Source organism: Folsomia candida, unplaced genomic scaffold (assembly GCF_002217175.1).
Source record: "Folsomia candida strain VU population unplaced genomic scaffold, ASM221717v1 Fcan01_Sc004, whole genome shotgun sequence".
NCBI lineage: Eukaryota > Metazoa > Arthropoda > Collembola > Entomobryomorpha > Isotomidae > Folsomia > Folsomia candida.
In genome coordinates this window covers 7,022,269-7,038,510 of record NW_019091196.1, presented here as the reverse complement: position 1 = coordinate 7,038,510, position 16,242 = coordinate 7,022,269, and the positions used below count along the sequence as shown (strand labels likewise).

General features: G+C 42.5%; 3 protein-coding genes across 5 annotated transcripts; 1 reads left to right on the top strand and 2 right to left on the bottom strand.

The window, feature by feature from the left end:
- The first annotated feature begins 128 nt into the window (after positions 1-128).
- Positions 129-16,176, top strand: LOC110848499 (fatty acid synthase). The gene is made up of 16 exons (XM_022095729.2): positions 129-411; positions 3,134-3,374; positions 6,094-6,366; positions 6,447-6,691; positions 6,773-7,147; positions 8,983-10,032; positions 10,118-10,175; positions 10,246-11,950; positions 12,024-12,797; positions 12,862-13,432; positions 13,506-13,870; positions 13,937-14,110; positions 14,185-14,554; positions 14,640-14,679; positions 14,758-15,679; positions 15,764-16,176. Exons 2-16 carry the CDS (start codon positions 3,136-3,138, stop codon positions 15,866-15,868), a joined length of 7,266 nt encoding a protein of 2,421 aa, XP_021951421.1. The 5' UTR covers positions 129-411; positions 3,134-3,135; the 3' UTR covers positions 15,869-16,176.
- On the bottom strand, positions 3,487-6,033 carry LOC110848500. 3 transcript variants are annotated; one of them, XM_035850812.1, is made up of 8 exons: positions 5,822-6,033; positions 5,431-5,759; positions 5,039-5,356; positions 4,855-4,970; positions 4,633-4,750; positions 3,884-4,555; positions 3,712-3,818; positions 3,487-3,641 (listed from the first exon to the last, which is right to left on the bottom strand). In XM_035850812.1, the coding sequence occupies exons 4-8, from the start codon at positions 4,866-4,868 to the stop codon at positions 3,593-3,595; spliced, it is 960 nt and encodes a 319-aa protein (XP_035706705.1). In that variant the 5' UTR covers positions 4,869-4,970; positions 5,039-5,356; positions 5,431-5,759; positions 5,822-6,033; the 3' UTR covers positions 3,487-3,592. The 3 variants fall into 3 exon arrangements, with proteins under 3 accessions (XP_035706705.1, XP_035706706.1, XP_035706704.1); XM_035850813.1 differs by having other exon boundaries at positions 3,487-3,644; positions 4,633-4,744; XM_035850811.1 differs by having other exon boundaries at positions 3,487-3,644; positions 5,822-6,031.
- LOC110848501 lies at positions 7,178-8,956 on the bottom strand. The gene is made up of 6 exons (XM_022095732.2): positions 8,687-8,956; positions 8,379-8,617; positions 8,212-8,317; positions 8,024-8,142; positions 7,675-7,949; positions 7,178-7,608 (listed from the first exon to the last, which is right to left on the bottom strand). Exons 1-6 carry the CDS (start codon positions 8,802-8,804, stop codon positions 7,188-7,190), a joined length of 1,278 nt encoding a protein of 425 aa, XP_021951424.2. The 5' UTR covers positions 8,805-8,956; the 3' UTR covers positions 7,178-7,187.
- Positions 16,177-16,242: the final 66 nt, after the last annotated feature.

Here is a 16,242-nt window from a genome sequence, read left to right as displayed (position 1 = left end):
CCTATCCTGCACCAAACACGTGTACCTCAAGCCATCGTTATGTCATGTCATGTATCCTATCGCTGCCTGCATACGAGCCTGGTGGAGCTTTTGACTTTCTATAAATTAGTGCAGGACTCTTCTCTCGGCCTCTTTTCACTTGTGACCGTGGTCCGAGTACCTTCAGTGGACACGTCGTGTTCCCAAAAATATAAGCATACAAAATTCTTCGTACAGCAGTTATAGCAGCAGCAGAAGTAGTTTCACGATACAAATTAATTACAAAACACGTAACACACATCAATACAAAAACATAACTTAAATAATCAATAAATCAGTTGAATTCACGTTATAAATCAATCAATACAAAAAAGTGTCAAGAAAACTTTCGAATTTTTAAAACAACGAAAACGTCAAAATATTCGAATTCTGGTAAGTCAATGAAAATTTTCAAGCTTTTCCTCTTGTGTAAACCTATAGTATTTAATCATAAGGCATATTTTGAGAATTTGAGACGGACGTTGCAGTCAGACAAATTAATTAGTTAAATACCTTCTAAAAATAGCATGAGAGCATAACTCATTATTAATTTTGACGTTTTTCCCCTACTTGTCATCAATTCCTGGCATTCACCAAACCAAACCTCCAAGTGTATGTATCCATACTTTTCCAACTTAATGAAAGTTAATTAATTCTTTATCAATTTAAATTCTCAATTGATTCAGCACTTTATTAATCGGGACGGATTTTATTTACACCAAGGCCATCATAATTTCAATTTCACGTATTTACCACCCGTCCGTCCTTCAACTTCAACTTCTTCTAAATATAGGTGACCAAAACCCAGACAATCTTTACATATGTCATCTCATCATTAACTACATCAATTTCCCCAGGTCAGGTTCAGCTCAAGTTCACTCGGTCGTTTTTATTGAGATTGCACCACCACCACTAATTTATTATGTATGCACATACATACAATGAGAAAACTCCTTTTACATACCCACCGACCGACTAAATTAAACCCTAACTGCTAATCCATTTATGTCAATCATGCATGATGACATGACCAAGTAGTAAAACCTCCAGTAAATTTCCAGTTATCATCATCATCCGTACTGGAAGATTATCTGCATGCTAAATGTATGCATGCATGTCGTCGTTACTCAGCTTTTTTAACGTACATGTATGCACAACTAGTACCCAACATATTAGCACAATACACTACAGTTGCATTACTACTACAGTGGTAATTTACTACGGAGAACAATAAGATTACTTTACGATCATACGATGTGTAGCCCAACCGGCTTAGCTTTCCTCGGGAACCAACCAAAAGCCAGCAATTTCCTTGCAAGAAGATCACACCACATTTGGCGAATTCATAATACTGAATACAGACAGCCGGTCCGTCTCTCTTAGTCTGTTGCAACTTATGTGCAAATACTTTGCACACAAAAAATTAACGAACTTTAAGCGAAGAAGTCAGTGTCAGTGGTCGGATGGCATGCATGCAAAAAAGAAGTCACGTACATTTTCTTGGCTAGAGAGGGGTGTGTTTGGGGGTACACAAGTACATATTCCATTGCCAATGTATAATTTCGTGTCGAAATGTTGACCGTAATTATGTTTCGTGGCTTGAAGAAATGCAATAATTTTTTGCATAAAGAAAACTCATAGCTATAGATTAATAATAATTTCATGTTAAAGTGGAATTCAAAATGTACAAATGAATGCCATCGTTTTGTTAACCTTCAAACGAGTAGATTTCAATCAGACTCACTTTTTTAGTAGATCTTTTACATGCTTTTTCGATCCCATTGATTTGTTTTATGCAACGCATCCTTTGACTTGTTTGATGACATTCGACACTCGTGGGTCAACGTGTACATGACGAATTGAGATTGGATTTTGAGCCAAATGCGTAATAAGTGTTTAATTTTGGTGCATTTTTTAGTACGGGGAAATAATAATATCGGAGTTACATAGATAAATATGTTGTATAATGGCTTATGAAATGTCGCAGTACATCAATCAGGACGAAAAATTTGACAAAGTTTTAATTGCGTCTTCTGAATCAAAATTACTTTTTTTCTAGTTTAATTACATCCCCAACTTTTGCATACTTTTGCAAGAAATATGGATGAATTATTGCACAACGACGTAATTATCATGATCTCATAAAGAACTGGATTAAATCGAGTATATCGATTGCAAAACTATTTTATCTTTGACTCGACTCATTAAAATTACTTCGCCAACTTTGACTTTCCTTGGCCCTTCATCTTACTCGTAGTTGTCACTGCATTATATTTTTAGATAAGTTAGATAAGCACTATTGGATTCCATGCATCGGTTCGTAACCCAATTTTCCAGATCATGCCATGCAGTTTCATTTCATACAAAGTGAGACGACATCCTTAAATAAGTGGTGGTATGATTAAGATTCATCATGCGATTTTTACTTTTTTTGGATTTGATAAAAATTTGCAAACGTGCAAAAAACGAAACCATGCATGCATCACACTTTTACAATGCACATGTTTATCTAGTCAAGCATAACTACTACTGCTACTAAGAAATGTTAACCGATCGTCATATTATGCACACACGACTCAAATACATACAACTCATCATAGCGATTTCCGATGAAAATGAGACGAACCGACGAGTCATGCAGTCACGCCATGCAAATCGGATGCCCAGTCCAGGTTGCATACTTACGGTAATACCATCGGTGTCGGTTTATCAAAATTGCAATAACATTACTTTATTATTATTGTTTGTCTGGTCTCACAACGTTTCTTATTTCCGTGACTGGCACACAATTCGGCGTGGTCTTCTGCTAACATATAGTCAGGTTTCGAGTCCAGTTTGCAAAATTTTTGGCAAAAAGTTACCATAGATTAGGAATTTGCAGTTAACGCAATTGAGCACTTGTTACACTGCAAATTGATGACTGTTAAATTGTTGACAATACGCAATTAATACATTTAAAATCGCAATAAAAAGGTCATACTACAAAATAAATTTACATAAATGACTCGTAAAGTGCTATTCCGAGATGGTAAAAAAATCTAAAAATAATAATTTGTGTATTATTTACTAATTAAATTCACGACAATTTATTTATGTATTTCACAATTTGTTACAGAAATGCCTGCCCAATTTCCTGAAGTTGACCTCGCACCCCCTTCACCCGCCATGTCGATGACCAACAATAACGAGACCGCTAACCGTACTTGCATCGGATTCTGTCACGATGACCTCGTCATTTCCGGCATTTCGTGCCGTCTCCCGGAATCTGAAAACATGGAGGAATTCTCCGACAACCTCTTCAACGGAGTGGACATGATCACGGACGATGGGCGTCGCTGGTCTCCCGGTTTGTTCGGGTAAATATTAAAAAGTATTATTATTAGGGAATTAATGACTTTGAAGTTTGTAAAAATTGATTAAAAAAGAACAAGTAATATTAGTTATTAATATTCTGCAACTAACGGCACATATATATGTAAAATATTATATTTTAAACGTTTTAACAAAGGAGTAGGTATAAAAAATGAACACATTCATGAACTATTATGAAAGTGGTATCCATATTACTGCAAACTTAATCGGATTCATCAGAGTTTGAGTCTGTGGAGTGATCGCCGCTGCTACTGCTGAGCAAGATTAGGTTCATATTTATTTTTAATTAAAAACTAAGAATGCCAAAGTATCTGATAATACCTGCCCGCCTCCGGGTTGTGCTCATCCTCGTCTGGATTGTAATCCTCATCCTCCGAATTTTCGACTTTATCATCTGAATAATTCTCAGAATCAGCAATAAAATTTGGCTGAAATAAGGAGAGGTTAAAAATTAGTACATTTAAATCAGACAACTACAAATTAAATTAATTACCATTTCACCACGATCTTTATCAAATTTCGCCAAAATGGGTTCAACCCCCCAAAACAATTTTACGAACTGACAAATATCACTCCACGAGTCAGAATCGACCAGACTTAGCGACACACATTTGTTGGTGGAGTATCCACGACCAGAGGGCAATTTCCGCAATGGGTTGCGAAGTCCGAGTAAATAGGCAACATAACCCGCAATAATCATCTTTGCCTCTATTTGCGTGTTATCTGTAACGTCACACTTGGCAAGGAGAGATGATGTCACGGTGGGGGCTCGAGTTCCATCGAGTTTGGCTCTTGCCTCCGTTATGCGCTTATACTCATTTGCCCCGTCGGTCCTGTTTCCTCTTCTGAGGCGGTCCTTAAAATCTGGGGTATTGCTCCACCCGAAGTAATGCATGTCACGACTTGTTATCGTGTAAAGAAATGACTTCCCTTTCTCAGGTTTTTGTTCTTTTTCTGCTTGTGTTCCGAGTAAGTACTGTCCAGGAAAGGGATAGGTCACCTCCATCCGTTCCGCCGGTGACAATTCCCGCATTTTGAGGTGCATCCCGAGTTCTTTCAGACGCGTGTCGAGCTCTTTCTCCATCCCGTAGCAGAGTGGGATGATGTCATCCAAGTTAACGAAGGGCGTAGTCCCTAGGGCCAATTTCATAAACATGCCGATCGTCTGCACATGTAAAATAATAATAATAATGTTTAAATGACATGTTTTAGTCTGTTATATACAGTACAGTTGATACTAACCGATTCCAGTGCTAAACGACTCAAAGCTTCTTCAACGGTCCCATAGTGGTACATGGAAATGGCTTCTGGTATAGGGCGAGCATCTTTTATGGGATAATACTTAATCCATGACCTGGAACTAGACATGTGTATAGACGCATACAATTCTGCGTTGTAATTTTTATCGGATTCAGGAGAACCCAAATTTGTGGAAATTCCAAATTGCACGTGCATTTGAATTACCAGGTTTTTTTCATTGTATGGCGTCAATTTTACCACAGAGTGCATCTTGATGTCTTGATGACGGGAACACTTTGGAAAGACGTCAGTCGATATTGTCTGGTTGTACTTGTAACAATCTGCAATAGTTATTGAAATGATGCATAACCCAGGTCATTAAACAAAATCAATATTGGAATATGTTTACCTGCTTTTGTGCATAGTCTACTAGCTTCGTAAACTGGTGTTCCTTTATGCATTGCTATCATCTCGACGCAAAGATGAATAATTCCGCTGTTGGGTGCCCTGTGAATGATGAGACTCCAACCCGGCTTATCAATAATGGGCACTCTCCCACCTTTGTCGAAAATCGCCGTAAAAAGTTGTTCCCTCTGCTCATCAGATAATCCTTCGTCTTGTGTCAAAATCATTTCGGGGGAATCCTCATAGATGTTCTGGGGAGAAGAAAGAGATTCGGTGCTAACCAAATCTAGAATGGTTCTTTTAATCAAGTCGACTCCTTCGTCTATATAGAATAAAAATAGTTATGTTTCTTCTTTTAATTTTGATCACGTAACGACTATGGTAATGGTCATTTACCTCGAATTTCTTTAAGATTCGAATAACATGTGCCCGCGTATCGCACTTTAAATTCTTCGGCCAAATCCACTTCTCGAAAAATGATCCCCCTTCCGTCTCTCGGATATCGCTTCTCAACCTGTATCTCCTCCTTTGGGAAGTAATACCACGTCGGTGGTTCAAAGGCCTGGTCATCTCGGACTGAACTCGTTTCCGTAACCGACTTCCTCTTATCCTCATCTGTCGTCTCAAGAGGGTTGAGTTTTCCCAAGGGAGCGTGAGGATCCTTTTTTTTCTCAACGACTAACAATTTCGACGCAGGTGGCAAAGGGGTCGCGGTTTTCTTGGCACTATAAGACACAATAAAATAAACAAATAATATAATTAATGGATGGAAGAGAAAAAAAATCACCGTTTTTTAGCAGAAGGGCCGTCGACTTGCTCTTCCTCCTCTCTCTTTGCAAAAACGGGTGGCCTCGTGACCTCAAAATCCTCATCAGAACTATACCCTCCCCCTTCCATCGTAATAATTAATCTCAAAGATCAAACAAAAGAAACGAAAATAATAAATAACTCAAACGGTGACAGAATGAAAAAGAGGACGAGGTTGAACTTAATTTCCGCTTAACTGGGGTAATATAAAATCTAACCAAATGTTTATTTTGTCGTCTTTTTTCACATCAGGTTGCCGACACGATGTGGCAAACTGAAGACGTTGGACAAATTCGACGCCACGTTTTTCGGTGTGCATGCCAAACAGGCGCATTTAATGGACCCCCAGCTCAGACTCTTACTCGAACTGACCTACGAAGCTATTGTTGACTCTGGAATTAACCCCACGACTGTGCGAGGAACCAGGACGGGAGTCTTTATTGGAGCTTCCGCCTCTGAAAGTGACGAAGGCTGGTCTGCAGATCCGGACAGCATTAATGGTTATGGATTGACGGGATGTTGTCGGTAAGTCTGAGTTCCTTAACATGGCATAAGAATAACTTTCATAACAACTAATACAATTAAATTACTGCATGTTTTCTTAGTGCCATGTTTGCCAACCGAGTCTCGTACACGTTTGACTTTAAGGGACCCAGTTTTGCAATGGACACGGCCTGCTCGTCCAGTCTGCTTGCGTTTGAACAAGCCATCTCCGCCATTCGGTCGGGTCAGTGTGACGCCGCGATTGTGGGAGGTGTCAATCTCCTCCTGAAGCCACAGTCTTCTCTGCAATTCCATCGATTAGGAATGTTAGCTCCGGACGGGAAATGCAAAGCTTTTGACGTTTCCGGTAATTACAACAACATAATTAATTGAATTTTTTTTACTAAAATTAATAGCTTAACTACTGACGCAATTCTTACTAAATTAGGAAATGGCTATGTCCGAAGTGAAGCCGCTGTCGCGATCTACATTCAAAAAGCCTCCTCCGCTCATCGTTCTTACGCCACCGTAATTCACGCAAAGACCAACACTGACGGCTACAAAGAGCAGGGAATCACCTTCCCCGCCGGCGCCGTGCAGAAACGCCTCCTCGAAGAAATCTACTCTGAAGCCTGCGTCTCTCCCAGCGACGTGACCTATGTCGAAGCTCACGGGACCGGAACAAAGGTCGGCGACCCCCAAGAACTCAACGCCATCGCCGACGTCTTCTGCAAAGACCGCCCCTTGACAAATCCTCTCCTCATCGGCTCCGTTAAGAGCAACATGGGTCACTCTGAGCCTGCATCTGGTCTCTGCTCCGTGGGTAAGCAACACTGTTCAAAAACTCAATTAATTCAATTTTTTTATAAAAACATATCCTTTAATTCTAACTTGTTACAATGATCAACATTAATTGTAAGAGAACGGCCAGTTAGGAACTTGAAGACATTTTGAATATACAACAGATCTCCTTCTTCAAAACTATTGATATGCTCATATATCTTGTTGTCTCGTTGAATGAGGATGTCATTATGGGACTGTCCCTTCATCTCTGCTATTATTAGGGCTGCAATTCCCAAGCCCTCCTTTCTCGTACAGTCAGCCTCCACTCGTTTAAATAGGGCAAGTTGATCTTGATATTTGGCAATTTCATCAGGTGTCCACCCCTTCATTTTTGACACATCCACGTCTTTCCTCCAATTATTAGTGATGGAATTTGCAATCTCAATTTCATCACCAGTGAGAGTGGGTTGGTAAAGAGGACCGGAAAAAAACTTATCGGAACTGCAATACATACATGAATAAGAATCATAAATAGGAATCTCTAATAGTATTATAATTTAAACTAACTGTGTATAAGCACTGGCAACTCCTCCACCCTTATATCCTCTCATTATCATCACTGATTTCACATAGTTGAAAATGGTAAGAAGAGCACTTCCTTTTTGCGGAAGTTTAAAGGGAGTGGTGGCACTTGTCACACCATCATCATCATCATCAAACTCTGACTCTAAACCAGACGAGTTGAAAGTAGTAGCTGACGTAGATGGTGACGATATTGTTCCAAAAGGTGACAAGGGCGATTGTGGTGATTGTGGTGAATTGAAGATGGGGGGAATTATTTTCTGTAAGCAAAGATGAAACAATTCATAAAAGTCACTTTCACTCAAGAATTGCATACTTTCTTCTTTGTACATACATATAAAATGAGTTCATTTATTAGCTGTGTTGTCAGCTCGGATACATTATCTCCACTTCGTCTTAAGTGAACATCAGCAGTGGTTGGTGTTTGATAATCGCCATCAATTTGGTTCAATACTAAGTTAGTTGGCAAAAATAAATGAAAGTTAGACAACATAATAGTATACATAATCTTACGATTTTTACCGTTTCTCTCAAGACCGTGTGCACAATCTTTTCTGGGTCGATCCACAAAGACTTCCAGAAACCTCATACCATCATTTTCATGCGACTCGCGAACTGTTTTCCGATCCTATAATATACCAACAGTAGTTTCATTATTGCATTAAAACATCCATCAATTCGCATTATACCTTCTCAAGTGGTGCCACTATTGAGACGAGAGAGATGTATCCCATCTCTGTGATCAATTTTGCTGATTCGCCGGCCAGACGTACAAACTCGGACCGATCGTCAAGGTTGTCGAAATCCAACTTTGAGCAAATTCCACTCCGTAACTTCTTTCCGTCCAATTGTTTCACAAGATAACCGTGACCACCAAGAAAGCTGCTCACTTCATTGGAAATTGTAGTTTTCCCAGCTTTACATAAACCTATATATTTGCATCAATTAATTTAGTTTGAAAAGCCATTTACGTATATGTATTATTTAATAATAATACCTGTCAGAAGAATTGTACACCCAACTTGAGCAGCAATCCCTTCACCCTGGACCCTTTGTCGCTTTGGTGGAGGTGTAACAAAGACACTTTTAGTGGAGGAGGGGCTGGGTGTGGCCATTATTATAAAATAACTAATAGTTTAAATGTATTAAATTGAAAACTATGCGAGTAACTTGTTACAAGGAAAAGAAAGCCGGTATGAGATTATCATTTCATCTCGCCACCTGCATATCATTAACTTTTTTGTCTTGACGCTTCACATTGCCCCTTAGTTTATTTACCTGTTTCTTTAAAAGCTAAGGTCCTTCTCGCCATGCAGGAGGGTGTCCTACCAGGAAACCTGCACTTTAACGAACCTAACGCCGACATCCCTGCCCTCTCCGATGGCAGATTTAAAGTCGTCAGTGAAAATCTTCCCTGGGCTGGTGGTTACGTTGGGATCAACTCGTTCGGTTTTGGCGGAGCCAATGTCCACGTTGTCTTGAAGACGAATCCAAAGCAAAAACCGGCCACCCCCACCACCTCAGCCACCCCGATTCTTATCCCATACTCGGGTCGAACAAAGGAGGCTGTAGAATTCACTCTGAAACAACTCGCCGAAAAGCCAAGGGACGATGAATTGATTGGATTATTCCATGAAATCGCGAAAGAAGAAATTCCCGGACATCATTTCCGCGGATATACCGTTCTCGGAGAGGACCGTGCTGATTTAGACGTACAACCGGTTACTACATCTGCTGGAGAGAAGCCTCCAGTCTGGTTCATCTTTTCCGGGATGGGTTCCCAGTGGCAAGGAATGGGCAAGGACTTGATGAAATTCCCCGTTTTTGAGAAATCCATCAAAAAGTCGGCCAATTGTCTGTCGCCCCATGGCATCGACCTCATCGACCTAGTCATGAATGGAACGGATGAAATGTTTGAGAACGTGCTCAACTCCTTCGTCTCCATCGCGGCGGTCCAAGTCGCCCTTGTCGATATGTTGTCCTGCGTGGGCGTCGCTCCAGACGGAATTATCGGTCACTCTGTGGGAGAGTTGGGTTGTGCTTATGCGGATGGGTGCTTTACAGCGGAACAGACCGTGATGGCCGCGTATGCGAGAGGAAAAGCTATTCTGGAGTCGAAACTTGCTCCAGGCGCGATGGCCGCGGTTGGTTTGACGTGGGAAGAGGCTAAGGCCCGGTGTCCTTCGGATATCTTCCCGGCTTGTCACAACGCCAAGGACAGCGTCACCATTTCCGGTCCGGTCGACTCGATCAAGAAGTTTGTCGAAAAGTTGAAGTCGGAAGAGATTTTTGCGAAGGAAGTTAAGTCTTCGGGTCAAGCTTTCCACAGCAAATATATTGCAGGTATGGACAGCTTAGATTTAAAGCAAACATTTTTGAGATTCTTTTTATTTTGATAAATTTACCAAGTTTTTATTAATTAATTCAGATGCCGGTTCTAAACTAAAGGAAGCACTAGATAAATTAATTCCAGTTCCAAAACCAAGGTTAATTGTGAAATAAGTAATAAGATTTTAGAAAAATCAAGATTATAAACCAATTTTTAAAAATTTCTAGATCCACTCGATGGATTTCATCCTCCATCCCTGAAAAGTCATGGTCCACCCCGCTCGCTCAAATGTCCTCCTGCGCCTACCACGTGAACAACCTCTTGTCCCCCGTCCTCTTCCAAGAAGCTATCGCCCACATCCCAGAAAACGCTCTGGTCATCGAAATTGCTCCCCACTCCCTTCTCCAAGCCATCCTTAAGCGCTCGCTCTCCTCCAAGTCTACCAACGTTGGGCTCATGAGTCGCTCCTCCCCCGACAACGCGAACTTCGTGTTGGCCGCACTCGGAAAAATTTTCATGGCTGGATTAACCCCCAAAATTTCCAAGCTTTACAAGAAGGTCGACTTCCCCGTCGCCCTAGGCACTCCAATGATCAGCCCGATGGTCAAATGGGACCACAGCATCACCTGGGACGTCGCCAAGTTTGGACAAGCAGGGGCCCGCTCGGGTGAAAGTGTTGTTGAAGTCTCCCTCACCGGAGAAAACGATGCTTACCTCATCGGACATACGATCGATGGAAGAATCCTCTTCCCCGCGACCGGCTATTTGCAACTCGTCTGGAAAACTTTTGCCAAATTGAGAGGAACAACGTTCGACCAGTTGCCCGTCATCTTTGAGAATGTGTCCTTCCAACGAGCAACCATTCTCCAGAAGGAAGGTTCTGTCAAGTTCCTCATCAACGTGTTGGAAGGAACTGGCGAGTTTGAGGTGTACGAGGGAGGCTCCGTTGCCGTGTCGGGATTCATTAAAACTCCGGAAGACGTAGGACAAGAAATGTTGGCCCTGAAACCGATCGAAATTCCACAAAAGCCAAAATTCATTCCCTTAACGGGATCTGACTGTTATAAAGAACTTCGTTTGAGAGGGTATGATTACCACGGCTTGTTCAGAGGAATTAGGACCTGCGACAATCAAGGAGAGTGGGGAAAACTTGCCTGGGAAGAAAACTGGGTCTCATTTTTGGACACGATGCTCCAATTTACCATCATGTCGCAGCCTAACCGAGGCCTCTATCTGCCAACGCGTCTTCAAAGGGCGGTTATCGACCCCCAGACCCTTATCAACTTCACCCTGAACAACCCTACCTTGATTTCCGAGGAGGGCGTGACCGTCTACAAGTATAAGAAACTCAACGTCGTCAAATGCCCCGGAGTTGAGTTGAGAGGACTGAAAGCCTCCCTGGCGCCGAGAAGGGTGCAAACTCAGGCTTCCCCTAACCTGGAAGAGTACGCTTTCACCCAGTACGTTGACGACGCTAAGACGACCACCCCAGTTAACAAGGTCCTCCGCGCATGCGTAGATATTGTGATTGAAAACACCCCAGCATTAAAATTGAAGGTAGCTGAGATCGTGCAAAAGGGAGAAGATTCAGTTGCCCACGAGGTCCACAGAATTGCCATGAGTCAACCCATGTATCAAGATGACGTGACGATTCTCACCCTCAAGTCGGAAGTCGCCAAGTTGGAGGAAGTTGAGAAGGCTGGAATTAAAATTGTTGGAAAGGACGCTGTCGCCAAACTCGTGCCCGAACAGGGACTTCATCTCGTAGTGATTGATGACATCAAGTTGGTTGAGATTGTTGAGCCAACGCTTAAAGAGAATGCGTTCCTCTTGGTCCAACTTCCGGTTGGGAAATTGGCCGTGACGCATTCCGCTTTTAACACGGTTGCGCACAAGATTTCAAAAGATAAGGAGTTTTGCTTGCTGAGAAAGGTAAGATTTAAAAAAAATTTGAATTGATAAAATTTTGATAAAAATTTGACCAAATTTCAATAAATTCTTGCAGAAATCTATCGAATCAAAATCTCCCATCGTTATTCCCATCCAAAACCAAAAGTTTGAATGGGTCGAACTGGTCAAGACTCATATGGACGAGTCCTCCAAGGACGCCACTTACCCAGCCATCTACCTTACCGCGACCACCCCCGATTCCGGGATCATCGGCCTCGTCAACTGTCTCAAACAAGAACCCGGCGGTCACAAGATTCGTGGTCTCTTCACCCCTGAAGGTAAAACTGTGGTGATCGACTTCCAAAAACCTAGCCCCCTGCTGAAACGAATCCTTGAGAACGACCTGATTCAAAACGTTGTAAATGAGAAGAACGTCCTCGGCTGCTACCGTCACTATCCACTCGTAACTGAGGAGGACTCTAAATCCACCGTGGAGGTCGAACATGCCTACATCAACACCCTCATGCGAGGTGACCTCTCATCCCTCAAGTGGATCGAGGGTTCTCTCAAGTACTACAAACCCGAACGTCACCCGAACACGGAACTCTGCACGGTGAATTATGCTCCCCTCAACTTCCGCGATATTATGCTCGCCACCGGGAAACTTCCCCCAGATGCGCTCCCCGGTGATTTGGCCATGCAAGATTGCGTCTTGGGATTAGAATTCGCTGGCAAGAACTCGAAAGGAAAGAGGGTCATGGGTCTCATTGCTGCTAAAGGTCTGGCAACCACGGTTTTGGCCGATCCTACTTTCATGTGGGAAATCCCAGCCGCGTGGAGCATGGAGGAAGCCTCGACGGTCCCTGTCTGCTACGCCACCGCGTATTACGTAAGTTGACATATTTTTTGCATACTGTGTCCGAAATAGGTTTTAATTTTATTCAAAATTATAGGCTCTCATTGTCCGTGGTAAAATGGTTCCCGGGGAGTCTGTCCTGATCCACTCGGGATCCGGTGGCGTCGGTCAGGCCGCCATTGCCATCGCGTTGAGCATGAAATGTCGCGTTTTCACCACCGTCGGCTCCGCAGATAAGAAGGACCTCCTCAAAAAACGGTTCCCCACTTTGACTGAGGAGAATTTCGCCAATTCGAGAGACACCTCTTTCGAACAACACGTTCTCAACCATACCGATGGCCTCGGGGTTAACCTGGTCCTGAATTCTTTGGCAGAAGAGAAGCTTCAAGCCTCCGTCCGCTGTTTGTCTGTGCACGGGAGGTTTTTGGAGATTGGAAAATTCGACCTTTCCAACAATAACCCACTCGGAATGTCCGTCTTCCTCAAGAATGTGACCTTCCACGGAATTTTGCTCGACTCATTGATGGACAAAGATCAAGACTCTGCCGACAAGAGGCAGGTCGTCCAGCTCGTGGCTGATGGGATCAAATCTGGTGCAGTGAAACCGTTGCCATACTCGGTCTTTTCTGAATCTCAGATCGAAGAGGCTTTCCGTTTCATGGCGACTGGTAAGAACTTTAATCCCTGAACTTATAAGTAATTGTGTCGCAAATTAATAATGCTATTTTTCTCAAAATTTAGGAAAACATGTCGGAAAGGTCCTCCTCAAAATCAAAGATGAGAAGAATGACGCCAAATTAATGGTGAAAGCCATCCCCAAGACATATTTTGACCCATCCAAAGCCTACGTGATCATCGGTGGTCTGGGCGGTTTTGGGCTAGAATTAGCAAACTGGCTGACGGAACGTGGTGCAACCAAGTTGGTGCTCGTATCCCGATCCGGAATCACTACTGGGTATCAAGATCTGTGCGTAAGAAGGTGGCGCGAACAGGGCGTCGTTGTCGAAACACCGAAAGGCGACGTTACCACGATTCCTGGAGCAACAGCAGTGTTCAAATCCATCGCAGCGATAGGACCAGTTGGAGGAATTTTCAATTTGGCCATGGTAAGTCGTAATTATACCTAATTAACTAATTCTAGTTAGTTAATTAATCTGTACTTAATCATCCAGGTCCTCCGAGATGGTTTCATGGAGAACCAAACCGCCGAAAATTTTGTCGCTGTGACGCAACCCAAAATTGACAGCACTATCGCACTCGACAAAATTTCTCGCCAACTCTGCCCCAACCTTGACCACTTTGTCATCTTCTCCTCAGTCTCTTGTGGTCGTGGTAATGCCGGACAGGTAAAAAGAGTTCACAATTAATTAATTATGCAAGATTAGTAATAAACTAATTAATAATCGTTCAATTTTTCCAGTCCAACTACGGCCTGGCCAACTCTGCAATGGAGCGTTTGGTCGAACTTCGCCAGATGGACGGTCTTCCCGGTCTTGCCATTCAGTGGGGTGCCATCGGAGACGTGGGTGTCGTCCAAGATCACATGGGTGGCAACGAAACCGTCGTAGGAGGCACGCTCCCACAGAGAATCGTTTCCTGCTTGAACGCCATGGACACATTCCTCCTCCAACAAAAACCAACCGTCGCGTCACTCGTGCTAGCCGACAAGGGTGGAAAGAAGGACGGAAGTGGCAAAAAAGTCAGCCTCGTGGAAGCCGTGGCACACATTCTTGGAATGAAGGACGTTTCAAACATTAACGTCAACGCTAATCTCGCCGAGCTCGGAATGGGTACGCTTTTAGTTCAATTTTTCCCCTCTTTTCAAACTTTATTGCAAAATCTAATTTAATTTTAAATCGTTTTTGTTTTCTTTAGATTCTCTCATGGGCGTCGAAGTCAAACAGACCCTGGAGAGGTAAGCTTCCTAAACCTAAACTTACCTTAATTTTGTCTTATGTTATATGTAAACAATATTTTTATGACCATTTTACAGAGATCACGACCTTGTCTTCTCCATGCAAGAAATTCGCCAACTTAGTCTCGGTCGATTGAAGGAGATTGACGAGGGAAGTTCCGAGTCTGGAGGACGACCAACGTCTCGCCGTGGTTCTGAGGCTGCCGGAAGTGATACGGGCGACAGTAGCGAAATGGCCGAACTCCTTGACGCCGAACAGATCCAGATGTACATTCAAGAACTCATGCCAAAGGAGTGTGTCGTCAAGCTGAACAATTCAACCAAGTCGAAGGAAAACATTTGGGTCGTCCACCCCATCGAGGGAGTCACACGAGGCTTGGAAAAATTGGCAAACAAAGTTGACATGACGGTGTACGGGTTGCAATGCGTACAAGACGCAGATTTAGAGTCAGTCAACTCCTTGGCAAGCTATTACCTCAAACAAATCCGTAAAATTCAACCAAAAGGACCTTACAACATTGCCGGGTACTCGTTCGGATGTACAATTGCGCTCGAAATGGCCCTCTTGTTAGGAAAGGAGGATCAAAAATTGGTGAAAAATCTCGTTTTCTTGGACGGATCTCACAAATACGTTAGTGTCCAAACTGCCAAGTACAAGGACACGAAGCAAGTCACGGTTCTGGGGGCGGACAGCGAAGCAGACGCCATGTGTACCTTCCTCATGCAGTTCGTATCCTTTGAATACATTCGGGTCAAGAACGACCTCGTCAGCCTTGCCACAATGGATGACCGAGTCACCCGAACGGCCGAAATTGCACAGAAAGCTCTTCCTCACATCAATATTGTCGAACTTAAGGAGGCCATCCTGTCATTTTACAAGAAGCTCGTTATCGCTGATAAGTACACACCGTCCTCAAAATTCGGTGGGCGCGCAATTCTCATAAAGGCGTTGAAAAATATGTTCTCCGAAGTTCTTGGGGAAGATTACAGCCTCTCTCAGGTAGATACAAAAAAACACCATTTCTTAATCATGAAAAAATAATTTGCTCAATTTTACTAACTATTTTAATTCTAATTTTCTTAGGTATGCTCAAAACCAGTTGAAATTCACGGTGTGGAAGGAACCCATCGTTCATTCATCGTGGAACCATCCGTCGACCAAGTTGCCACGCTAATCAACAAGCTCTAAATAGTTATGAAATTTAACTCGGAAAAATTGAAACAAAATGTGATGATCTGTCTGCAAAATATGTACCAATATTTGTATATTTTAATTGTTATTCCTCCGACACATATATATTTTCCTGACGCAACCCAACTGATGATAATGAGACTTTCAGTTCCTGATAAAAATATGTTTCTACTTTATTAAAAAAAATACGTGTCGAAAAACAAATCTAGTTTTATCTTAGTGGTTAAGTTTAGTTTAATATGTAACACTGCTGCTGCTGCTTCTGCTAAATATGTGACTTAATAAAACGTTTAAAAAATATACAATTCCTCATGCGCGGATTGAAGTGTAATTAATTTCATACATATCTCAAAAGGGATGACATTTTATGA

Coding starts and splice junctions, on each gene's coding strand:
- LOC110848499 (XM_022095729.2), top strand. CDS start 3,136: ATGCCTGCCCAATTTCCTGAAGTTGACCTCGCACCCCCTTCACCCGCC. Junction 6,367..6,446: donor GGATTGACGGGATGTTGTCG/GTAAGTCTGAGT, acceptor ATGTTTTCTTAG/TGCCATGTTTGCCAACCGAG. Junction 10,176..10,245: donor ATTCCAGTTCCAAAACCAAG/GTTAATTGTGAA, acceptor AAAAATTTCTAG/ATCCACTCGATGGATTTCAT.
- LOC110848500 (XM_035850811.1), bottom strand. Junction 4,556..4,632: donor GTCGTTTAGCACTGGAATCG/GTTAGTATCAAC, acceptor TTACATGTGCAG/ACGATCGGCATGTTTATGAA. Junction 3,819..3,883: donor ATAAAGATCGTGGTGAAATG/GTAATTAATTTA, acceptor TCCTTATTTCAG/CCAAATTTTATTGCTGATTC.
- LOC110848501 (XM_022095732.2), bottom strand. CDS start 8,804: ATGGCCACACCCAGCCCCTCCTCCACTAAAAGTGTCTTTGTTACACCT. Junction 7,950..8,023: donor TAAATGAACTCATTTTATAT/GTATGTACAAAG, acceptor CTTTGCTTACAG/AAAATAATTCCCCCCATCTT. Junction 7,609..7,674: donor GTTGCCAGTGCTTATACACA/GTTAGTTTAAAT, acceptor TATGTATTGCAG/TTCCGATAAGTTTTTTTCCG.